This window comes from Ictidomys tridecemlineatus, chromosome X, assembly GCF_052094955.1.
Source record: "Ictidomys tridecemlineatus isolate mIctTri1 chromosome X, mIctTri1.hap1, whole genome shotgun sequence".
NCBI classification, from domain to species: Eukaryota; Metazoa; Chordata; class Mammalia; order Rodentia; family Sciuridae; genus Ictidomys; species Ictidomys tridecemlineatus.
The window spans coordinates 101045020-101064228 of NC_135493.1; the positions used below are offsets into that span (position 1 = coordinate 101045020).

Consider the following 19209-nt stretch of genomic DNA (forward strand, 5'->3'; position numbering starts at 1 on the left):
TTCGTTATTTGTAGAACCCATCTTAGTAAACACCTAAAATGCAATCATTAGGATATTTTACCTATGCTAAATCCCAATCTTTGTACAGGCTGAGCATCCCTGATTCAAATATCAAAATTCAAATTGCTCCAAAATCCAAAACTTTTGTGTACCATCATGGTGTTACAAGTAGAAAATCCCACACCATGAAACTGTCTCAAGAACAAAAGTATTTTAAAATTATTATATACAGTTATATTCAGGTTAGGTTATAGAAGTACATGAAACAAATGAATTTTATGTTTAGACTTGGGTCCCATCTGCAAGATGGCTTATTATATGAATGCAAATATTTCAAAATTCAAAAAATATTTCACAAAATCTACAACACTTCTAGTCCCAAGTACTTTTCATAATCTGGGCTAGATAAAACTGAACTTTTCATTTTTTAATCCCATGAAAAGTGATCATAGCTTCGGCTCCCTCTGTTTTTGAAATACTTATTAGGGAATCCTAATTCTTATTTTTCAAGGATAACAATCTGTCTTCTAAAAAATTATTCCTATAAAAGGGTATGAGAGGTATAATGTACAAATATATCTCATTGATACTACATTGACTTTGCTGGATGCTATCCCCTTTCTTAATTAAACAGGAAGGATTGAATTTTAAAACTCATATACATTAATAATTCTTAATTGAGTTTTGCTGAGCTCTTCAATAATATTAGGTGCCTAGTGAGTTGCTACCTAAAGAATGCTCATAAAAACCAAAGGCCAAATGTTCTCTCTGATATGCAAATGCTAACACACAATAAGGGGGGATAGAAGTTCAATGTATTAGACAAAGGGGAATGAAGGAAAAGGAGGGGAAATGGGAATTGGGAAGACAGTAGAATGAATCATGAATCTGACATAACTTTCCATTGTTCATTTATGAATACACCACCAGTGAAACTCCACATCATGTACAACTGCAAGAATGGGATTTTAATTAGAATACTAAGTCATACTCCATGTATGTATAATATGTCAAAGTACACTCTACTGTCACGTATATATAAAGAGAGCAAAAAGCAGCCACTCATGATTTATTTCTCTGCACTTCATTGTTTTTTTCTTTTTATACCATGGATATTTCCCAGAGTTTATGATTCCATTTTAATGAAAAACTCTAAATGCATTTTAGACTATCTCCAAAACACATTTACCGTATTGTCTAGAACTAATTTTGATATATTTTCCATTCTTTCTTGAAATGCAATCAAAGATGTCACCTTATGATGAAATCTTTGAGATAATAAGAATGGTATTTATAAACTTACAGCATCTGTGATCCCTTGGGTTAGGCAGAAAATTCTTCAATACCTCTGTATGTAACACAGAATCCGTGTGTTAGAAAATCAGTTTTTTCACTGATAGTCTATATAATAAACCAAGAGGAACTCCAAATGAGTAGGAAGGAATAGAAAAGTGTGCTTCCCTGGTAAGTACATATTTAGGTTATTCTACAAATATTAAATTTAGTCAAGATAAAAATAAGACTAAATATAAAATAATATCATTTTTGTGGACAACATAAAGTCAGAAAATAGGGTTTGTCCATCTCAGAATAAGTAAAGTTTAAATTTACACTCATCATACTTAATCAAAGATAGGGACCTGTTTTTCATATCATACATGTTGATCACTCTACTTTTTATGAAATTTGGCTTTTCCCCTCCCTTTTCATTCTTTTGCCTGCCTGCCCCCCCTCCCTCCCTCTCTCTCTCTCTCTCTCTCTCTCTCTCTCTCTCTCTCTCTCTCTCTCTCTCTCTGTCTCTACTTCCACTACTAACTTTAAGCCCTATTTCTTGCTCATGGAATATAGCGTTTAAAGGCTGAAATGAATGACATGCGCCCAAAGGTGGACTCCACACGTGATCAAGCAGCGAACTTGATGGCAAACCGCGGTGACCACTGCAGGAAAATAGTAGAACCTAAAATCTCAGAGCTCAACCATCGATTTGCAGCCATTTCTCACAGAATTAAGACTGGAAAGGTAGGAAGATCTACTCCAAGGTGGAAAGTAGTGCTAAATGATCTCTTGCGAAGGTTGCGCAGTGCCCTGAAGGGGGCAAGCAACCCCCACAGCAAAGTTTTCAAAAGGAAAATGAAGTCCAAATTGCACTTAAGGAAATTTTACCACTGACTTTCATGAGAGATAAATCAGTCTCCCCACCCCCTTCTCTCTCTCTGTCTCTCATACTTCTTTGCTGCCACAGCTATTTTAGAACTGCATTCTGCACTGGTTTACATATGTACTTTCAGGGGTCACCTACAGCAAAGTAGCAAATAGCATGCTGCAGGCAAAAATAAAAAAAAAATACAAAAGCACAAAAGACTAAGAACACACTACTGATATTGATATATTTGATAAATATAATATTGCTTGTGTATAATATAGATTGAATATCCAAAATGAGGCCTTGTACATTTCCTGCATGATATAGGGTTTTTGTACTTCTAATGTGCACATGTGTGTATTAATGTGTTCTTGCTAGTTGCAAACACTGTGACAAAATACATTAGGCTATAATGAAATGCTCAAGCCATGAAAACAAATAGTTGCAAAGCTTATATATCCTAATTTTTGTAATTTTATATGTTTATATTCTATTTAATGAAAAACCAGGGGATATGGTACTTTTGCATGAAAACCTTTATATTTGTGTAACATTTAATGAAGATAAAATCTTATGTTATGCAAAAATATATGAATATAGTATAGAATTTCAACTCCTTGAGGAATATTTCAAATGCAAGGAATTCCTGCAAAATTGATATAACGCAGTTTGACACATTTTCAATATAGTATACAATTGCTTTCAAATATAAAAATATGTATGAAAATATATGTATTTAGACACACAGATAATTGCTGGGGGTTTAAGTGAGAAAAACCTTATTGAAATATTGTGAGAAAATATGATACAAAATGTCAGGTAAGTATTGATTCCTAGAGAAATAGGAGAATGTGTTCAAAAAATTATTTTTGAAATTATGGACACCTATTAAAGTCCGGTTTCACAATTGCTACAGTACCTAGGGCATTATAGTAAGTTATTATGTTATATATAATATATATTTGAAGTAGGTTTCAAAATATATGAAATATGATATGAAGAATTCTAAATAGTTTATGCACGAGATAAAGTTATCATCAAAACTCACCTTGCCAAGCATATATATATATATATATATATATATATATATATATATATAGTCATTATCACTTGCAAGGAAATCTGACAGATTCTGAAATTTTATTTTCAGTGTATACTTACTTCTTTAAGAATTTACTTTGATACTTAAATAGACAATTGCTTTTACTTCTAGAGACAGCAATGGCTTAGGTAATACCTCAGTAACCAAGAGACTTTTTTATTTCAATCATCTAAAAATACTAATGCTTCAATACTAAGTTTTATTTTCTTCCCAGCATATATATACAATTTCAATAAATTATGACATTCTAGAATATTTAATAGAAAATGATTTTATTTTGAGATAAATTATGTTAGAACATTATGATTTCCAGACACTATTGAAAAATGGAGCAAACTCATCCTCCACCATAAGTGACAAATATAGCTTAGGCAAGTTTGTAAATAATACAAATTCATGAGTGTTTATACTGTTTTGCACAAATTTGTATTAGTTCTGAAAATCATGAATTAGATAAGCCACTCAGTGTGCTTCTTTTATTTTCCTTTTTCAGGGTAAGATATAGATATTTCAAATCAGTATTTTCAATTGTATATTAATTTGCAAAATAATCCCATACTTGCTTGCAAAATATTCCTTTTTCTCTGAATTAGTAAAGATAGCTTGGTGCAACAGTAATCCCATATTGACAATCTAACCAGATAATTATGCTCTACCATCAGGATAGAAAGAAAAACCACAGATAAAACAAATTTAATATTTTGCTTATTTATTCATTGCATCAACAGATGATATAGAACTTCCACTAGAGAGTGTGCAAAGATATGAGAATATAAAGATACTTGCTTAAGAATTATCCTGCTTACAAACACAAAAATAAATACTTAACATAGTCCCAAAATGTTTAATACTAATGGAACTTCATGGAGATGTTCAAATACTGCTGAGGTAATCCTATCAGAAAGATTGAGCAGTGGACTTAAAAGATGCAACTCTATAGCTGAATTTGTTAGCAACAGAGAAAACATGAAATTTTTCTAAGTATCTGTTTGAGTATTTGTATGATAAGGGAGTTACATTGGATTAATAGTTTTTAAAAGAAAAATTAGCCTTATCTCTGAAAAGTTACTCAAAATGAAATGTGTAAAATGGAAAATAGCAATAGTGCAATTACTTGTTAAGGATACTTCATTTTCTCTTTTCTGTGCCTAACTTCAGAAACTACACGTTATGTCCATAGAATATGCCGTCAAATTTCTAGCCTACTCAGAAGTCACTGCTAGTTCTAAATTTGACAGTTCAATACTCTTCTGTTGATGCAATAACATATTTAAGATAGTTGATGGCTTATGTGTGTATATATTGAGTAGGGAAATTCTGAAAGTGCCAAAAATCATAAGGATGGCTTCTCATCTCAAAAATTTGGCTCCTTTATAATAGGGTTTATGAAGGATATGGTTAGGTAGGACTATGACTTTACTATGGTTGAATCTTTGGCTTGATTTTGCAGAGGGGAATAACCTGGGGGAAAACCTATGGTGATAAAATAAATAAAAATATTTTGGTACTGAATATGGGTTGATTATAAACTCAGTGTAAGAACAAATTTCATGATAATCTTTTAAAGGTCAACTATAAATGGTAACTGAATGAATTTTTTTCCTGAAAATTCAATGGTAGCTGCTACTATTGCTACTTGGTGAAGAATGCAAAGTTGAGTACTCCTGTGTCTCCTATGAGGACTGTCCATGGAAGAAATTCTAAAACACAGAAAGCAGTAAGCACTGGAATCTTGCTTTCAGACTGACTAAGAACTTTTCTGTTCTAGTGCCTCTCTCTATAGTGGCAATTTTAGCCCTCAGTGAGAAGCAGTATGGTGAGAAGAAAAATTCCTAACTGGAATCCACAAGATTGTTTTGAATAGTACCTGAGAATATTTATATTTATATGATCTTGCATATTTCCCTTCTAACTCTTAGAGCCCATTTCCATCTATAGAATTAGATAGATGGTATCTTATTTTAATCTCAAAATTGTAGTGAGGATCAAATGATGTTAGGTATACACAAACTCACACTTAGGAAATCTGTTGATTGTTATGCGGAGATGAACTGGTAAAATCTCATCAATATCAATAATCATTACCACAATTAGATATTATTAGACTTGAATGGCCAAATTTAGGATTGAGACAAATATCAATAGAAAACTGAAATGGAAGAATTGTTGACTACTTCTTCCATCCTTTGCTGGAATGAGCTGGAGCTAAAATAACATGTATCTTCTACTTAAATTATAAGGACTATCCTTAAAGATAATCAAGTGAAGCAACTTAAGAAGAACTAGCAAGTTCTACCTGTCCCTAATACAGTCCTTAAAATACATGAAATACTGCTTCATGTATCATTTAGATTAATTAAGTGTATTCAGTGGCTTTGAAATACCTTAATCTTTCCTAATCTATTTGAAATCAGAGTAAGGAGATGGTAGTTTTAATGGAGAGGGTCAGAATTATAAAGAAGAATCAGGAACCATTTTAGAGTTCTAAGTAAAGTGGATGGCATCAATGAAAGATACACTTTGTCTCAATTCTGTTTTATGGCATCTGAGCATGGGTGTGGGGCTGGTGGCGAGGGATCCTATCAGGAAAACAAGCTGTCAAGAAACAAAAGCATAGAAAAGAGGTGGAGAGGCAATAAACAGCATTGTTTTGTTGCCTATGGCACCTCTATTCTTCTATATCTTCCCAGAAACCAAGTTGAAGAAGGGGAGTTGGAAATTTGGGGGACATGATAGTTGAGGTGGATCTTAAAGAACTAAAGAAGCAAGAATTTGGAATAGGGAGCAATCTGGATCAACCATGACCAACCATATGCTATTTTTAGGTCACAATATTTGTCACTGTCAGGACTCTTGCTAGGTAAGATGTGACAGATTTAAAGGGGTTTACTGTTTAATGGTGGAGCAAGATGTATTCCTGGATACTAGATTGGGAATGAGTAGAGCGAGTAGATGGAGAGTTCCATGTTCCAGCAACACAAAGAAGGAAAGAATTTTAGAAAGTCCTATGAAGAACCTCAAGAGTATAGTTTGTTCAGTGGAGGTTCATTTTACTTATGGAGTAAAGGGCATGTGGCCTAAAGCTTAAATGTGGATATGACTGAAGAGGATGGGTAGACACAGAGTGAAGAGGTCATGACAACAGACTAATAGATTATGCTTGGTTCAGTGGGCAATAAGGAATTTTTAATTTTTTTTTCCCATGCACTGTTGAAAAATTAGTTTATTCGTAGTTTGAGGAAAAATCACCTGAATGCGATAGAAAGTAGAAAAACTAGTTAGGAGGCCATTACAATAATTTAGATGAGACGCAACAATAATCTCAATATTGGAGTAGCTATGGGACTGGAAAAGAGTTGTCAGTGTAAATTGATGAATCTCAATCATTTGCATGTATTGGAAGATTGTTAAAACATAGATTACTGTGGCCTACACCTAGAGATTATGATACAGTAAAACTTGGGAGTAGCCTGAGCATTTGCATTCCTAGTAAGTTTCCAAGTGAGACTGATGAAAATGATCTGGAAACCCCGCTGAGAGAATGACTGATCTAGAGGCATTGAGAACTAGTTTAGAGTTCAATTATTACCTATGAGGGCCAAGAAGATGATGGAATAAGAATTGGTTTAGGATTCAAGTCTGATTGAGAAAGTCTACATAAAATTTCAGTAATCAAATGTGCATCAATACATATCTGTCATATTGTAATACTTATTTTCTAAAGAAATTTAATTCACCAGACTTCATCTAGCTATGCACTATAGATATAGGCAATCATTTTACTTTTTATAAGATATTATGAAATTTATACACATAATTTGCTTAGATTGTGTTATTGTCTAAAGATTTAGGAATAGTTCATCTTTCTAAGTAGCAGAAAATTTAAATATTGGTCCTAAATTTCATACTAACCAAAATAAAAGTGAACTTGTTTTTTTGTCTTTAATGCTTATCTAAGACTTATGTGCTTTAGAGGGTATATACCATATGTTCTTCAATTTCCACATGGGCCTTGAAAATGGCAACAAAAATTCATATAGCAATTTCTTTATATATGTATTACAACTGAAATGTGAAATTAGGAAAATCTGGGATCATGTATTTAAATATTCATATTTTATTGTGTTAATTATTAGGAAGTATCAGATTTTGTGACCTCCAATGTAAGCAGATGTAAAAATATTCTTTATGAATCAGAGACTTGTGGATATTTATAGGGACTATGAGAGAGCCAGTGAGTTTGCCATATGATGTAGAATATATCAAGAAAAAGAAACACATGGTTGGATCTAATCTATCTTAAAATGTGGTTTTGTATGTGAAAAGAATTGAATAATAGTTTAGGTAGATATTTTGGATCTCCTAAACATCAATGTAAAATAGATTATGTAACTCATAAATATAATCTAAAATGTCAAATTGATACTTATTAGATTTGAAAAATTTAATTAAAATCTAAATTTCTGTGATCAGTTTTATTAGTACATATAAACCTTTTCCCTTTTGCAATCTGTTTCTAATCATGTTCTAATGTGATACCTTTTCAGTCAGAAGACAGTCCTTGATTGGTACAGTTATTCTTGTTATGTAAATATACCTTTTTAGTAAAATTTTCTACAAAGTAATTTTAAAAAATATAGATTAAAAACTATTGTATAAAATTTAATATTAAAATGTATAATATTACAACAAATAGCCTCAGGTAACAGTTACAGATTAATACCCAAAGAATATAATGTACCTGCTCATTTTGTTTAACTTAAATAAGAAAGAAATGAACCTATCAACAGAATTTCTATACAAACATTATTATTTCACATTTGCAATTGGCTTTCCCTATAACAAGGTTAATTCCATTGAAACTTTGGTAATAAATCTATTTTACAATCATCTGAAATGTTTTTAAAGTAGATATGTAATTGAGTTTGGTTAGCAGTCATTTGATAAAACTAACTGGGTCTTATTAGCACGACATTTGAAATGATTGAAGCTATTTGGTGATTCCGGATTGTGGTCCTTTAAAAAGGAAAATTATTTTCTGGATCAGTGTCAACAAATTCAAACTATATGTTTGGACCAGAGACTTTCATATATTTAGATATTTATACAGGAATGTGAGAGAAGCATTGTGTTGCCCAAGTTCTCACAGCGTGCCCACTCCAATTAGCTGATTCTCAGCAGAGTTTAGTATATCTATTTACGTCAGCAAGTATTTATTGTTGGTCTATGATGTGGTATTATGAACACATTCAATTTTATTTCAAACACAGGGATTTCAGTATAGTCCTTTATTTTAAAAACAAATGATTGAACAAAAAGTAGAAGGGAGTAAGGAATAGAGGAAGAGAGAGAGAAAGCAAGAAAAATAAAAGAAAACTAAATAAATCCAGAGGAAGTCAAAAGTATGAAATTGTCCAAAGTTTTATATTTTTGCTTTTAGTTAATCTGTCTCCCTCATATATTTTAGAATGAAATCTTTCCTCTTTAATTTCATTTGCAACTACCAAACTGACATAATCATGAAATAGAGATGTGTCCCCACTTACTCTTTTTTTTAAACTTTATTTTATTCATTTATTTTATTTTTAATATGATGCTGAAGATAAACCCAGTGCCTCATATGTGCTAGGCAAGCATTTTACCACTGAGGCACAACCCCCAGCCCTGTGCCCCAGTTACTCTTAATAATTGTAGACAGTGGGCTTATTTTTGACCTGCCAATGTATATTAACTAACCAATATAGTTTTGGTTGATTTATAACATTTTCAGATGTGTAACCATGAAATTAGTCACATCAATTCAAAAATCAATAGGTATGCATGGATTAATGTCCCCAAGTTACCCTCACAACTTAGCCACATTTCCAAATTTTCATCCTCAAAACATTAAACCAGTACCTTACCTAATAGCAAAAGAATGCGACCAGTGAATTTCACTATTTTGAGTTTTTGTTTCATTTATAAAGTTATTTTTTATATTTCCTTATTGTTTACTCAAAAATAAGAGAGTGAATAAGTCTATACATTATTGAGTTATCTTTGTTCTAACATAGATGTAGTATCTTTACAATACTCTTAATGTTTGTGAGTTTTATTTCCTCTTCAGATAGAATTATTTGAAATGACGCTTCATATCATGTCAGCAGTCTGTCTTTTCTGTATTACAGGATGTTACTTGTCCTTGAAACTTTATTCATTTGGTTGCTATGGATTATTCTTTTCCTATTTTCTTATACTAATATTGTAATGATAAATAAATTTTCAAAGCTGCAGTATGGAAAGAGGAGATTGATTGATTTGAAACAATTTTAAACCAATCTGTAGCACTTGGATTATTTATTTTCAATTTAGATTTTAGTGTAATTCTAATATAGTGGTCATTAATCATGATTACTAAGATTTCATAGTCCAGAACAAATGTTTATTTTGCTGTCTGTGTGAACACAGTCATTATTTTGCTAGTGTATCTATGCACGATGAAGTAATATTTAATCAAAGGAAAACTTAACATTTTAATATTGATAAAGTGTATATGAGTAATTTTGAATGCTTTCAACTTTTAATGAATCAGTTTGTAATTGATTTTGCTTTTATTCAGTCTGTTATTCGTTGTTAACTTGTTTATAAGTCACCTTTAATGCCAAAACTTCAAAAAAGCCTTAAATTTCATTAATCCTTAAATCTTCCAACAAAGCACAATGAATAGTTGTTAAGCAATTTGAAGCAACATTAAAATATCAAGGAAAACAAAGTGTTGTCTTTCTCAGTTTCTCTGTCTCTTTCTTTTGTGTCCATTTATCTGTTTATTAAATTTCTCTATGTTCTACTTCATATGTATTTTGTATAACTGCACAGTCATGCTAAAGTTCTTAAACTAAAAAGGTAAGTAAAAAATATAATTGTGTGAAAACTATGTTTGGTGTGTACATTTTCCAACAATATTATAACTTCTCTTTGATTATTTTCTATATATTCTAAAGCGTATCTTTCGTGCTCTGTCCAACTCTGTGATATAATTGTGATTCTATTTCTTCTGTGGTCATGTTTTATTTAATATCAATAGAAGTAATTTATCTAGTAATTAATATGATTTATCATCACTTTCAACTGCTTTATACTGCATCATAATTCTGAATTGAAAAGGCAGGTATCATATACTACATATATTTAAATTTGGTGAATCAAAGAGTGAGATTTTGAACTATAAATGCTTCCTAATGGTGCATTTAAAAATAGTTTCTGCCAAGAATACACCAAAAATAATTGGAGTGTTACTTATGATTATTTTGGTTATAAAGTTTATCATTGACAATCAATCTATAGGTAGTTCTAAAACCAGTAACTGACTGAGTAAAGTCCTTTTCTATTCAAAAAGGGGATCATATTTGTTTTGGAAAATACAGAGTACTGTAAGATATATTGCCAACCTCAGAGACTGAAATCCTCTTAGAGAAACAAAGCATACATCCTTAAGAATAAAATAACATCATATTTACATGTGAAAGGTAGTACAACATAATTTAGGATTACACGTAAATGAGACTCCTGACAGAAGATCAAACACACTCCTGTTAGTTTTCCTATATACAAATCCCTCTCAGAAAACATAGTGCAAATGAACAAGACTAACTTTATATGGTTAAACTAAATACAAAAACATTGATTAATAAATTGTTCATATTTTTACTTTTTTGGTAAGATATTATTCCAACAACATTTTTCGAACAAATAATAAGGTATTTTCTTTGATCCATGTTGTGATTTATAGAGTATATACATATATACACCACTCAATAATGTCGTCACAAACTACATGTGATTAATAATCATTTGAAATATGGCTATTACAAATTAAGATGTGCAATAAATATAAAATATACATGGATTTTTAAGACTTGATATGAAAAAATGAATGTAAAATGTCACATTAATAATTTTATATTATAGGTTTGTCCAATCACTTGTTGGATACATTGTGAAAGAAAATATATTATTAATTTTTCTTGTGTTTTTTATTATGACAAATAGATAATTTGAAATTACACATGACTTTTATTATATTTGTTTTAAGCTAAACAACTCTGGTTTTAGAGGAAAGAATGTACTTTAAAGTGAAAAAATTTAAGAAATTTATCTATGATAAAAGGGTCATATTTCAATATTATGATGTAATCTGTTATCATCAAGACTGTATATTTTTAGCAATGAGAAACTCACTACCTTAAAATTACTACTTAAAAATATTCCAACCTTAATAAATTATTATCATATTTGCCTAAAACTCAGGCTCCAAATAATTTGTACCCCTTTATTCTAGTTATTCATTTTGAACTACACAAAGTAATTCAAACCCTAATCTGCATAATGACCTTTTCCTTGTCTTTGATCAAGGAATCTAGACCCCATACATCCTTCTAATGAAGTCTAACTTTCCATTATCTTGCCTGAATAATTACTTATTTTTAATAGTACCTAAAGTCTTCTCACATCTTCTGTTTTGGCACTAGATGGCATCATGGTATTCCTAGCATTTGGCCATTTGTTAATATATTTCCTACCTAGACAGGTCTTTTGAAAATTCTACATATAAATTGTATTATTTAAAGGACTCTTCAAAATGTTTACTCTGCTACCCCATCATTAGTCATTCTTTGTTTATTTTTTCAGAAAATATTTTTTGAGTGCCTACTATGTTGCAAGAATAAGTTTTGGTAGAATAACAAAAATGCCTCATTTCCATGGATATTCATGTAACTCATCTCACTAACTTTGTAATTTTTGCATAAGTTTTGTTTCTTTAAATCTTAACTGCTACCCAGGGAAAAATAAGTGCAAAGCCCTTGGCATCTTCCTCAAGATCATTTTGTATATTATTACAGATTAATAAATCAATAGTTTTGTTGTCTAGAGTGATACAATATAAACTGGTGTTTAAATATTTTCATTTTCATCATTAGAACTTCATGATTTTGTCAAATCCCTCAGTAAAATAAAAACTCACTACATCAACAAGTATTTGTTTATATTCAAAATCATGTTTTCAAAAGAGGAAGATCTTGGACTAAGTCAATATGTGGGTATTATTTCGAGAGGAAACAACAAGAGCTAAGATTTTAGTCAACATATATTTATATAAGATATATATTCTTATCCCTGTGTTACAAATGAAAAAGCTGAGGTTCAAAGAAAATAAAGGCCCCTTACCTCTTAAAAAGTGGAACACATTTCCAATCTGTACATTCTTATACAAGACATTGTGTTCTTCACTGTAAGATCAAAGGAATTTTAAGGTACTTGAGGAGGGATAACAGATCATCAAATGGTGTGCAACAAAAGACTATAATGGTAACAATTAAATAAGGTCCCTGGGACAAAATTGAGGGAAGCCTTCACTATCATCCTGGAGTTTGAACTTTATTCTTCCTGTACCCACCAGGTACAAAAGGTTCTGGAACAACATAGTAGTATAATGAAAAAGATTTGAGGACATACTGACCTGATCACTGTGCACAGGCTGGAACTGGTTTGGCAGGAAGGAGATTTTATTCTAGTCTGGAAGTAATTGTCTGTCCTATGTGAGGGCTCAGAAAGATGATGGGCTTGGGAATACAAAGCAAGTGGATCATAGAAAATTAATTAACACTTACTGATACTTATTAGAAAAAGATATTCAAGAATGAATGACATGACTTATGTGTTAAACATGGATGACTAAGAAAAATGATCTATTTACAGAACTAGGAAAGTTAGTGTTGTAAGAAGTTTGGGGGAAGTTAAATAGCTTAGTTCTAGATAGATTGAAATTCAGGTGAGAAATTAGCTAATTTCTAGTCTAGACTGGAATTCAGAAGTGAGATCACAGCTTGTCTTTATAACAGTTTGAGAAGCACAAATCTTATAGTTAAAATCATGGAAGAAAATATATTTTATTATGGGAGAAGCATTGGGAAAGGGGTACAGAGGTCCAAATTTAGAGCCTTTGAAAATACTATCAGTATATGGAGAGAAGATAAGCTAGAGAGGATGCAGGCAGACCAAAAAGGTAAATCTGACTGCAAATATATCCAATTTATTTTGATATCCAAGTACTCAATAAAAATTATTTTAAACATTTATCATTGTATGCTCACAAAATCAAGTAGAAAAAATGTAGTTTCTCTTATTAAAATCAGCAAACGTGAAGAACAGTTTAATAACATAACACTATCAAATTGGTATTGTGTAGTTAAAATTCTAAAGGATAGTATTCAAAACAAGGGTGGTAATAATTTTACCTTTAAAGTCCTTTGAACAGTATTTGAGGATTGAACTAAGGACTATGCTAGTAATATCTTGAAATATTCTTAACGCTTATTTTTAAAAATTTTATTGCCGTGTAAAAATTATATACAATAGTGGGATTCATTATGCTATATTCATACATACACAAAAGATAATTTGACCAATATAATTCCCCAGAATTTACTCTTTCTCTCTTCTCTTCCCTCCCCCTGAATCACTTGCTCTAATCTACTGATCTCCCTTTTACTGTCATTATTGATATTAATGTTTTTATTAGTTCATTATAGTTACATGCAATAGTGGAGTTCACTTTGAGATATTCCTACATGAATATGATACAATTGGCTTGATTTAAGTCCCAGTATTTCTCCTTTCCCTACCCTCACACTTCTCTCTTCTCCCCTTTATTTACTGGTTTTCCTTCTATTTATTTGGGTTTTTATGTGCTTTATAGTTATACATAAAATCCCAATTCATTGGGACATATTCATGCATGCATGTAGCAGTTTAGTCAGTTTTATTTACTGACTGAATGAAATTTCCTTCTCCTTCTCTAGTTCCCTCCCTTCTCTAGTTCCTCCTCATTTCCTCTTACCCCCTTCATCTCCTCCCTTCTCTTCTGTTTTAATGGGATCCTGTAGTACTTCAAGTAACTATTATTTCCAATGACAATGATTATTGGGACTTAAAAACGAGTTTTTACTAAGTCACATTTTAAAAGACTCCATAGATCCTTTCTGGGGTATATAGAAATGCCTATATTATATTTTTTTATGTTTATTCATGTTGCATGTGAGAATCATGCTCCCCCATGAATACCATTTGGTTATTCACTTACTCATTAGTGACAGACTACCATTACATATTTGATTTGTCCTTGAAAACTTACCTTATTGTCCTTTGGCTGTTTGCATCTAATAAAGATAGGAAAGACCTATTGCTGAAAATGTGACTGGGAAAGAACATGTGGGGATCAAAGTTGATGAATGCAATCATCCTGGGCATAAGACACTAAGAGTTATTTCTGAATTAGTTCTATTATGTAAAATAGCTCTGAAGAAAATCAGATTTCTATATTTCATCTCTGGGTTTTAAAACTATATTCAGCATAAAGTTATTTTCCAGTGTTATAATTAATGGGAAGAAATTAAATACAGAATAAATATCAAGAGAGTAAAAGTGTATTTTATTAACAGAACTTTAATGATTAAATGTTGTCCCATCTTTTGAATATTTGAATTTCAGTGTTTTTTTCATTCATCACTCCTTTTTCATGTGTTTCATGAAGCAAATCAAAGGATATTCAAGTTTTTTGAAACTGGTCAATATGAGTTTCCAAATTAAACTGTTATGTTTGAAAAGGTTGAAAAACATATATTTAGACTTTTTATGTTAAATATTCTAAGTTCATTCATGTGAATATATATGTGCCATCTAAGAAAACGTTCCTGAAGGCAAGCTAATGGCATTGTTTGTCTTAGAAGACCATGCTTGTCAATTTTGCCATGCAAAAAATGACATTTAAGATAGCTGAGCAGATTGCCATGTAGTTTTTCTAAGGATAGGGTGACAATTATACATTTCTACCTGAGGTTACTGTTATTTGATGAATGAAGTAATTTTTGATAAGACATATTTGCTCAAATGATATCTATATCAGAATATTTAAGATAAGATTGAATTTGAGGTTAGAATATTAAAAATTAGTGCAGCAAAATTTATGTAAATTGCCTTTTTTGATACCACAGAATGATGAATTGCATTATCTTGCATGTATGTTCAGCTCTGGTGATGTTAAATGTTTGTCCTTATTTGCATCTGCAGGTACTTTCTCAGTTGTATTTCAAATCCTTCAAAAAATATGATATGGAAACATAATGCATGTCATTAGTTTAGCCACAGGAGGTTGAATAAATGTATTTCTTTTGGTATGTGTTTCTAATAAAAGTAATTTTGATTTAAATTAGCACTATCTTTTTTTTTAGGCCTCCATTCCTTTGAAGGAATTGGAGCAGTTTAACTCAGATATACAAAAATTGCTTGAACCACTGGAGGCTGAAATTCAGCAGGGGGTGAATCTGAAAGAGGAAGACTTCAATAAAGATATGGTAAATTGGTTGTGATAAAGTGTGAATGAACTAGGAGTAAAAATGAAAAAAAAAGTAGAAAGAAATTATATACTTCAGATCTTCAACTGAATTCTCAGAATATACCTCACACATTATATGATTCTACTGATTTTTAGAAATGCAAAGTATTCTTGTTGACCTTTTATATCAAATGCCAAATTACTATGGTCTGGTCATATAGGAGCAATTACACACTCTAAAATATACTTAAATTTATTTTGACCTGTGCTGTTTTTGAACTTGGAGGGAAATATGTAATAGAAATAGTCAATCAGAAAATAAACTAGACATTTAATAAGAATTTCAGCTATCATAGATAGCTCATGTTTTGTGTCAGTCATGTGTTTGGTCATAGAAGGGCCAAATTTACACAATATATATTTTGTTTACCAAAGTTTCCTACAAAGTTATTTTAACAAAAAAATGAGTAAATAGTATAGTATATGATTAAAATATGCCATGCTGCTTATTTCATAGGAGTAAAGAAATATGACCATGTGGGCTACTTATTAACTAAGAACATTCTCCTTCAATCACAATTTCAAGATGCCTTTGATGTTTTGCTCTGGCTTAATTACTTCTGCATCACATCCCTATTCACTGACTTTTATTCTTCCCTTCACCCTCCTTTCCACAGTTTTTTTTTTTTTTCTCCTTGTTCACTGCCATCACCTCTGTGGCATTCTTAACCTTTACATGCATCTTTCTGGAGATTTTCAGAGATGTATTAATGCTAGAGTCTTCTCAAACAATGCTTGCAAGCAACATCAGAAGGCAATATATCAATTTTAGAAAATAGCCATGTGAAACAATAGGAGAAATATTTTCACCTACCACTCTTAGTTCCCACTGGTATCACTTCTGATTTCCTGGAGCTGCCCAAGTTCATACTTGCCATGAATGGGCTTTGGTGGTCTTGCCAACTCAGCTCATGGAAAGAAAGACAAGAAGAGCTTTCCAAGATACTGAATTCCAACTATCTCTACTTCATGTTAAAGAAGAAAGCAGAGGGCACCAAGATGAAAAGTACTGCTTACTTCTTGGCTTGATCACAAACACTGTCCTAAAGCCCTTGCCTGGTTAAGAGGAAATAAGTGAAATCTATTTTGTTTAATTTTTTTTGTCCTTATAAAATGTTGCAGATTTTTGAAAGGCATGATAAAATAAGTAAGGTCTTTTATAGACTATGAATATGTCCATATTATTGTATACATTTCAATAGACTATTAATCAACAAATCTCAGAAAAAAAATCCCATTTCTTCTAAGCAGAATCAGTAGGGCCTGAGTTGTGTATTGAAGTTCAAATAGGTATTAAAGATTTAAATATATTGCATCTAATAACCATAAAAATAATATAAAATTACCCAAACATATGATATGGTCATTTTTTAAACTTAGCATTTCATATCTTCAGTAGCATTGCATGGAAAGCCTCCTTAATAGATAGTTTCATATTTTAAATTGAAAAATACAAAATTAGGGATGAAAAACCAAATAGTCACATATATACCTATATTAGACCAGCATGTACTCAAATTATTTCACTTTTAAGTATATAAAATTAAAATATTATTCTTAGAGTATAAAAACAAATTACATATTAAAATATTTGAAGCTATTTTCTCAATCCATATTTTAACACTTATTTATTTAAAGTTAACACATACTATGACATTTTATAAACAATTTGCAATATTTGACAGCAATTCACTACATCATTTTTTACAAATTCCTCATGTCTTAAATTTGCTGAGATTTCAAATATAAAACAGATTATTAGATAAAAAAATTTCTATACATTTAAATGTAAGTATTTTTATTGAGTAGCATATTAGTATTTAAATTTTTTACCATTTTTCATACACATACACAGATCCATTTAATTATATGGATGAGTTAACATTACAAATAACAAGGTTAGTTTATTTGTACAAACTTTAATTTCTAGAACTGTACTAAAAAAGCTGAAACAAACTTTCAAGGCAGTTCATTTACCTGATGAGAAAGTACCTTTAGTCCTTCATCTTTGTACATATGCCCCTAAAATTGTTCTGTAGAACTAGATGGGAGAAACTTACTTCTTTTAAACTCTAAAGTATAAAAATAATAAAAGAAAGGTATAACCATTGTATCTTTTAAGAAAGTTCCCTAAAAGTTTTAAAATTGGAGTTTTTGTGTGTGCTTAGATAACATGTTTTATTATCTCTGTTAACAATGTACAGATTTAAAAAAAAACACCAAAATGAAGACTGTACTTGTTGTTTTTAATCAGAGTGAAGACAATGAGGGTACTGTAAAAGAATTGTTGCAAAGAGGAGACAACTTACAACAAAGAATCACAGATGAGAGAAAGCGAGAGGAAATAAAGATAAAACAGCAGCTGTTACAGACAAAACATAATGCTCTCAAGGTATTAGAGCTAAAATTATAATATACCTTGCCTGTGGTTTTTTTCATATGTAGGGTAAAATTTATTTATTGTGCATAAATAAAATCTGCTTAAGAATCTTAGTCACAAAATTCAACTTTTTCTGTTCATATGTGTGCTTTAGTTAGCATTTTTGTGTGTTTTCTAATTTTAAAAGATGTCACTTAAAAGATGTTTTAAGATTTTTCTGAATAATATTGAAAGGTATCAAAATGTATCATTCATAGTATTTATATTTTCTAATATAAATACATTTAATTTTCTAATATAGTTTATAAACAACATTTGTATTTGTATTGAGAAAGCTTCCTTAACTGCCAGAATAACCAACATATATTTTGATTTTCCCTGCCTCCTTTACTCTAATTTTTTTCTTAATGTTATAGTAAGTCCAGGGTTTTGGTGTCCTAATATTTATTTATTAAGGCCTGGATGTTCCTCATTTTTCTAAAAAATAAAGTTTATTGTGCCTTTAAGAGAGTCACTCTTTGCAACTAACTAAGCATCTATAAGAGTCTAATTTCATTTATATAGGAATCCTCAAAAATATTTGTAATGCCCTTGAAGAAGAACTGCTACTTTCACGTAACCATGTGACTTATCTGGATTGTGCAGAAAAACAGAATACATTGTTGGGTTTTTTTCCCTATTATAATGAATCTTTAGGAAGTTCTTGAGACTGGATGTATGAAAAGTTTTGTGAAACAACCTTTTTTGTATATGCTTTGCAATATTCACTGTTTGCATGCATGGCTGATTTTCTAATACTGTTAATTGCCAAGCTCTTCATTGTAAATCACTCTTTTAGAGCTATGTAGCTGTATAGGTAGATCCGCCTAGTAGGTGGCTGGAATCTGCTTTCTGTATGCAAATGAGAGGATAAAACCTGTTTCCCTATAGTCAACCAAATAAACACTGCTGAGAATGTAATTACACAATATTGTGCCTGTAAGGAATCCATGAGGAAAGTCTAATTGGCCAGCAGGTGCTCAGAAGGTAACTGCTGATAAATATAGTAAATAGAAAAGGACTCTTCCTGGAGGGAAATGCAAAAGCAAATCAAATGGATTCAGAAAATCAGAAAACTCTATAACTCACACCTTTGTGACTGTGACCAAGACTTC

General features: G+C 30.9%; 1 protein-coding gene across 17 annotated transcripts in view; it reads left to right on the forward strand.

Moving 5' to 3' along the window:
- The window catches only part of Dmd (dystrophin), a 2094227-nt gene that overhangs the window by 897123 nt on the left and 1177895 nt on the right, over positions 1-19209 (forward strand). For 13 of the 17 annotated variants that reach the window (XM_078034984.1, XM_078034996.1, XM_078034982.1 and 10 more), the window contains 3 exons: positions 1849-2019; positions 15512-15634; positions 17906-18067. In XM_078034984.1, the coding sequence (XP_077891110.1) occupies positions 1849-2019; positions 15512-15634; positions 17906-18067 (456 nt within the window). The remainder of the gene's footprint in view (positions 1-1848; positions 2020-15511; positions 15635-17905; positions 18068-19209) is intronic. The other 4 variants (XM_078034983.1, XM_078034992.1, XM_078034989.1 and 1 more) reach the window with 1 other exon arrangement.